This window comes from Notolepis coatsorum (genome assembly GCF_963971535.1).
Source record: "Notolepis coatsorum genome assembly, chromosome: 3".
NCBI classification, from domain to species: Eukaryota; Metazoa; Chordata; class Actinopteri; order Aulopiformes; family Paralepididae; genus Notolepis; species Notolepis coatsorum.
The window spans coordinates 95,542,001-95,549,500 of NC_140167.1; the positions used below are offsets into that span (position 1 = coordinate 95,542,001).

Below are 7,500 nucleotides of genomic sequence, written 5' to 3' on the forward strand. Positions count from 1 at the left end.
ACTTTTGATGTGAAAGAGAGTCCACATTACAGTTCTACTTTTGATGTGAAAAGTGATGCTGCACTTAGCACTGACTGCACTTAGCACTGACTGAGAAAGTACACATTACAGTTCTACTTTATAAAATGCTAATTGTAAATAAATATGTTTGTCAATGTTAATAATTTGAGAGTCCACATTACAGTTCTACTTTTGTTTTGATGTGAAAAGTGATGCTGCATAAGATGACTGCACTTAGCACTGACTGAGAAAGTACATATTACAGTTCTACTTTGACGTTTTAATGTTGGACCAAAGCATTGCATGTAATTAGAATACAGGCAAATAAAAGTCATTTAGTTTAAAGTACAATCTTGGCTGTCTTTTTCTCTCAACGCTTCAATAGGTAGATCTTGCCTTCACCCAAAAAAAATAAAGTGATCTTTGGGTTAAAAAGGTTGGTGACCACTGCTTTAGAGGAAATGTCAAAATAGTGCGTTATTTGTATCGTGATGGAGCCAAAAAATATCGTGATATTATTTAGAGGCCATATCGCCCAGCCCCACCCTGCCGTGTTGAGACTCTGCTGTGGACCTCCTCACGACGTGATTGTTTTCATCTTGTTTTTCTAGTCCTTCATGTCGCCCCGTTTTGCCGGAGGCCCGAGAGGTCCCCCCATCAGGATGGGCAACCAGGTAAACACACACACACACACACACACACACACACACACACACAGACACACACAGACACACACACACACTCGTGGCCTTGTCTGAATATATCTTCTCTCTATATCCTCTTTCTCTCTCTACCGCTCTTTCTCTCTCTATCTCCTGTGTGTCTCTACCTCTTTCTCTCCCCTTCTCTCTACCTCTTTCTCTCTATCTCTTTCTCTCTCTACCGCTCTTTCTCTCTCTATCTCCTGTGTCTCTACCTCTTTCTCTCCCCTTCTCTCTACCTCTTTCTCTCTCTACCTCTCTCCCCTTCTCTCTCTATCTCCCGTGTGTCTACCTCTTTCTCTCCCCTTCTTTCTCTCTATCTCTTTCTCTCTCTACCTCTCTCTCTCTCTCTATATATATATCTCCCTGTGTCTCTCTCTACCTCTTTCTCTCTCTCTTACCTCTATTTCTCTCTCCCCTTCTCTATATAAATCTATCTCCCCATGTGTCTCTCTCTACCTCTCTTTCTCCCTCCCCTTTTCTCTCTCTACCTCTCTTTCTCTCTCTCCCCTTCTCTCTCTATATATATATCTTTCTACCTCTTCTCTCTCCCTCTCTCTCCCTCCACCTCTCTCTGACATGTCTTCAGTCTGACCCGTCTGAGCAGTCCTCTCTCTACCTTTCTCTCTCTCTCTCTCTCTCTCCCCTTTTCTCTCTCTCTCTCTCTCTCTCTCTCTCTCTCTCTCTCTCTCCCCCTCTCCCTCTCTCTCCCTCCACCTCTCTCTGACATGCTTCAGGCTGACCCGTCTCTCTCTCTCCAGCCTCCAGGTGGTGGACCAGGACCAGGACCTCACCCCATGCTGCCCAACATGGACCCCACACGACCACAGGGTGAGCCTCTACACCTCCTAGGGACGGAGCGGTTCATGTAGATTTTTTTTTTTTTTTTCTTTTTTTAACTGAACCGTTCAGTTCTCCTCCCGCGGTTCAGTTCACCTAGAAACCATCCAGAGGAAAAAAGCTGTCGTGTAGTAGGATTGTCACGGTAGTCTGAGTACATTACTCATTCAGATCGTGTGCCCGTTCAGAGTAGGTTCCATTTGTCTTATTTACCAAATTCTATTGGAATTGGCGATGGCGTGTTTTTTTTTTCTCTCCCAGCTGAACCCAAAACAGGCGATATGAACCGAACTGTGCGTTTTGTGAACCGTTCCACCCATGAACAGTCCGATTGAAATGGGACTCCTGTTAATTCTGTGAAGCACCTTCACTCAGCTCACTAATCCAACCCCCCCCCCCCCCCCTCCAGGCCATCCTAACCTGGGTCCGATGCAGAGGATGAGCGGCCCTCGAGGCATGGGGCCCATGGGACCCGGCCCTCAGGTAAGACCTCCTCCTCCGCTCGTCCAGCCGATAACATGTTCACCAGCATGTCGTTGATCTCCTGGGTGGCGTGCTCTAACGTGGTTCATCTCATCTCCTCAGAACTTCGGTGGTGGGATGAGGCCTCCACACAACTCCATGGGTCCCGGGATGCCAGGAGTAAACATGTGAGCCCCCCCCCTCCTCCCCCCTTCGGTTTCGCTCCGTGTTGATGATTCATGTTCAGGTTTCCATTAGTGCTGTCAGGCGATTAAAAACAATTTATCTAATTAATTACAGGATTTGTAATTAATTAATCGAATTAATCACAATTTAATCGCATAACTATTTTAGGCCTGATATTCTATATTCTATAATCATATTTCAAATGGCATGTGTCCGGGTGGCAGAATTCAGTACTGTATCTACAAAACCTTCTGTTTAATCATCTTCCATTTATTTATTTGCTTAGATTTTTCAGGTCTGATCAATTTTAGCATGATGTTATTCACAGTCAAAGATAATAAAAAAAAAGATTTAATTGATATTCTCATTTGATTCATTACAATTTACTCAAGCCTAGTAACAGACAGTATTTATGACACTGGGAATACATTCCCTGAGATCCATAGATGTCCCTAGAATCAGATACCAAGAACATGCAAATGGACCATTTAAAAAAAAAAGTATATATAAATATTTATTCTATGTTCTTGTGGAATGAATGAGATTTAAATATATATATATATTTTTTTTAATACATTTTCAGTTAATTTTCATAATGTGATAATTTGCTGTGTAATTAATTAATCTAATTAACGCGATAAACTTGACAGCCCTAGTTTCTATCTTCTCCGTGTTTCCGGGCTGAATGCAGTGTCTGAACTCTGGTTTCTCTTGCTCTCACAGGGGCCCCGGTACCGGTCGCCCGTGGCCCAATCCCAACAACGCCAACTCTGTGAGTCAACACAACACACACACACACACACACACACACACACACACACACACACACACACACACACAGAGCACTGCTGGTTCAGACTGCAGCCGGCTTTATTCTCCGTCTAGTCTGTAATTATTGTATTATATCGTTAGCCTCATACGTTAATTGCCTAAGTAATTTCTTAAGCTTTTTGGAGAAGAGAGAACTTTTCCAGCAAATGTGTAAAGAGTTTTTCATTTATATTTTGAAAATAAGTTCCACAAGGTGTATCAACAAGTTTGCAAAAACACAACTATTGCGTAACAAAATAAGGTGACTTTTAAACCAAATATGTCGTGACTTAGGCATTTTTTCCTTGTACATACATACATACATGTCATAGGGTACACTAGGCAGTTGTTTTACCTGCCCAATTCATGTGATCGCCGTCTGTGTAAGTAACGTTAAAATGCACAAGTCACACGAGTGAGTTAGGCGGATGGGGATTTGTTTACCTAACAAGCGTTCTGATTGGCTGAGGACATAGGCACTAAGCCAGGGCGATGCAGCAGTGTGAGGAGAGTACAGTCAGGCAGAAATCTCAATTTGGCAAAAAAAAATTACTTAGGCAATTATCGTATGCGGCTAACGATATGTCCTGGTTTCCACAGCCGAGCGCTGAGGAAATGATGAACGCTCATCTTTTTTAATATCATCAGCTGTCGTGTTGTTGTTTTGAGGGGTGGAAATAGTTTGTGTGTTAACGTCTCGTTGTTTTTCTGCTTTCAGATGCCTTACTCATCACCCTCCCCTGGTGCATACGGGGTGAGACTGCTGGCCAGTACATAATAATATAGTATCACAACATCGCTGCCGTCGGGCCAAAAACCTCCTACCTCCCAATGTTTACACTGCTGTCTGTGAAGCCCATTCAAAACCCTGCGTATCATTTAACAAACGCACGGGTGTCGATGTGACAATGAGGTTGTTTTTCTTCATGCTTCCGAGGCATTGAGTCAAAGTGTCCTTTTATAGGGAGGTGTAGTCTGACGTCACTTTAGTTTCCCGCGCGGTCCACCCGTATAGGGATTTATCATTGGTCAAATGTATTATTGGCTATTGTAATAATTCTGCCTCATGAACATTGGCAAGCTTTCCATTTTTGCACAAAATGAGTTCCCTTCTATCACTAACATTATTGTTTAAGCATTTTTGGTTGAAATAAAGTCAGTTGTAAGGTTTTTTATTCGTCATTAAAAAATAACTACACTTACCAGTAGAAGTGCTGTCGCCTAACACGTCACGGCCGTTGTGTAGTTCCTCAGTGAACGAAAACATAAACTTTGTTATTTTGCTAACCTTTACGATTAACTCATTCCCCGCCAACAACGATTATACTCGTTATTGGCCGCCAATCGTTGAACGCCAACAACGAGTATACTCGTTATTTGATCGTTATTTCTTTTATTCTATATTTCTATTCATTACAGGCCCACTGACTCGGGGTTAACATTGGGAATCGCATTGAGAATGCCTAGGTGCAATACCGGCCGCATCACGCTAGACGGCGGTATCGAGCACCCTTTCTACCCTTGTATCTTTCTCTGTGGGACGGCCCCAGGTCTCGGGTTACATTCTTCCTTGTCGGGCAAGAGGAACGGTTCTGCCGGTTACATTGAAGCGCGTCGAATATCTCCGATCCATATGTGGTGGTGAATTATGCCATCGAGCAAATGGACATTGGATATACCAGATGGCGATCAAACAATTGTAATATTATTTTTGGAATACTCCCGGCCACAGGTAAGGGCGATTTGACGTACATTTTTGCTTGATCCTGCAATGCTTTCATACCGATCGGGCTGATAACCGTTTTTAGTGTTCAATGCGAATGGCATTTCTGACAATGAAATAATCAGAAACGACCCCCCCCCCCCCTTTCATGCATTCATGATGGAACATAATCGCTATAATGTAGATTTGATTTCGGGATAATAGCGGGTTCAGGCAAGAAACGGCAACGTCTACAATGGAATCGACGTATGCTGCCATAACTAAGCATTTCATGAATTACCCTAAACCGCTCTAAAACCATACTTATATTCACCACGGTATAACACAGGAACGTATGGATGGAAAAATTATCTCTTTTTTGCATCTTGACCGGAAGAAACTCAATGTCAAATGACTATAGTATTGTATCCATGGCTATAATATAGAATATAGATTTAGCTCTACAAACAAGGTGACTAACTCCCATCGTTTACAGTGTGGCAGTAGCTACCACAGGATAAGGCTAATAGCTGGCAGCCAATGAGTTAATTGTGCATTGTTTCATGTTGAGCTATATATTGTGGATGAATACACACAGAAAGGTACACCGTGCCAATGTTCATGCTTTATTTGTTTTAAACGAGACGATTTAGAAACGGGTCCATTGAGAATACATTGCGATTTCAAGAGGACGTGGACCACGCGGGAAACAACCATGACGTAACCACTACACCTCCCTCTCGTCAATGTTCTATTGTACAAAACATACAGAAAGTTGTTTCCCTCATTTCCACTGTGTATATAAAAAGATATGGACATAGACAATATAAACAACAAAAGTAAAAATCTAAGACTCATTATACAAACTCACAATATACAGGAGTCGAAGAGTCGAGAGGTGATGACGACGACTCTGTTGTTTAGAGGCAGGTTTACATTCATATTTAATGTTTTCTCTCTAAAGGGGGCATCTGGAGGAGGGGGACCCCCAGGGACCCCCATCATGCCCAGCCCTGCAGGTAGGTAGACCCACACCCTACCAACCACAGCAACCACACCCAACCTTACCAACCACACCACACCAACTACAGCAACCACACCCAACCTTACCAACCACACCACACCAACTACAGCAACCACACCCAACATTACCAACCACACCACACCAACTACAGCAACCACACCCAACCTTACCAACCACACCACACAACTACAGCAACCACACCCAACCTTACCAACCACACCACACCAACTACAGCAACCACACCCAACCTTACCAACCACACCACACAACTACAGCAACCACACCCAACCTTACCAACCACACCACACCAACTACAGCAACCACACCCAACCTTACCAACCACACCACACCAACTACAGCAACCACACCCAACCTTACCAACCACACCACACCAACTACAGCAACCACACCCAACCTTACCAACCACACCACACCAACTACAGCAACCACACCCAACCTTACCAACCACACCAACTACAGCAACCACACCCAACCTTACCAACCACACCACACCAACTACAGCAACCACACCCAACATTACCAACCACACCACACCAACTACAGCAACCACACCCAACATTACCAACCACACCACACCAACTACAGCAACCACACCCAACCTTACCAACCACACCACACCAACTACAGCAACCACACCCAACATTACCAACCACACCACACCAACTACACTAACCACACCAACCTCACCCCAACAACCACACCAACTACACCCCACCCCCATGCTGTTCATCACCACCTAGTCATACTGTATCTCATCTTGTCTACGTGTTCATCATACTGTATCTCATCTCGTCTACATGTTCATCATACTGTATCTCATCTCGTCTACATGTTCATCATACTGTATCTCATCTTGTCTACATGTTCATCATACTGTATCTCATCTTGTCTACATGTTCATCATACTGTATCTCATCTTGTCTACGTGTTCATCATACTGTATCTCATCTCATCTACATGTTCATCATACTGTATCTCATCTCGTCTACATGTTCATCATACTGTATCTCATCTTGTCTACGTGTTCATCATACTGTATCTCATCTTGTCTACATGTTCATCATACTGTATCTCATCTCATCTACATGTTCATCATACTGTATCTCATCTCGTCTACATGTTCATCATACTGTATCTCATCTCGTCTACATGTTCATCATACTGTATCTCATCTCGTCTACATGTTCATCATACTGTATCTCATCTCGTCTACATGTTCATCATACTGTATCTCATCTCGTCTACTTCTCCTTCTCTAGACTCCAACAACTCTGGTGACAACTTGTACACTATGATCAACACTGGACCCGGGAACAGAAATAATGTAAGATTTTATGTGACCTGTATCTTTTTATGCAGTTTTTCCCCCACGGTGTGCAGGGCTGCTAACGTGGTCTATGTCCACTCGCTCGCTCACAACCATCTGGCAGGAAGGTGGGGTTATTACGTGCCTTGCTCAAGGGCACTTCAATGGTAGATGTTGGGATGGTAAATGTTGAGAGAGGGAGCAAGGCATTACTCATTCACTTCCCGGTAGGGGAAGATGCATAGATTAATCGAAATGCATCGATTCTAATGTGACGATTCAACTGCATCGATTTGAAAATGTTAGAATAGATTATAATCTAAATTAATCAAGAAATCTTTTTAATTTAAATTTTTTGTATTGTTTTTATTGACCTATAGTCCATTCATGCTTTTTATAGTTCTTTTATTGAAAGCCTCCTAACTTTTTCTTTTATCTGCTGGTTTAG

At 43.0% G+C, this 7,500-nt stretch overlaps 1 protein-coding gene across 1 annotated transcript in view; it reads left to right on the forward strand.

The window, feature by feature from the left end:
- ssbp3b (single stranded DNA binding protein 3b) overlaps window positions 1-7,500 on the forward strand; it is a 40,564-nt gene that overhangs the window by 25,814 nt on the left and 7,250 nt on the right. Inside the window, exons 6-13 of the mRNA XM_084309465.1 lie at window positions 612-674; window positions 1,463-1,532; window positions 1,951-2,024; window positions 2,127-2,191; window positions 2,913-2,961; window positions 3,718-3,753; window positions 5,666-5,720; window positions 7,006-7,070. Coding sequence (XP_084165591.1) covers window positions 612-674; window positions 1,463-1,532; window positions 1,951-2,024; window positions 2,127-2,191; window positions 2,913-2,961; window positions 3,718-3,753; window positions 5,666-5,720; window positions 7,006-7,070 — 477 coding nt within the window. The remainder of the gene's footprint in view (window positions 1-611; window positions 675-1,462; window positions 1,533-1,950; window positions 2,025-2,126; window positions 2,192-2,912; window positions 2,962-3,717; window positions 3,754-5,665; window positions 5,721-7,005; window positions 7,071-7,500) is intronic.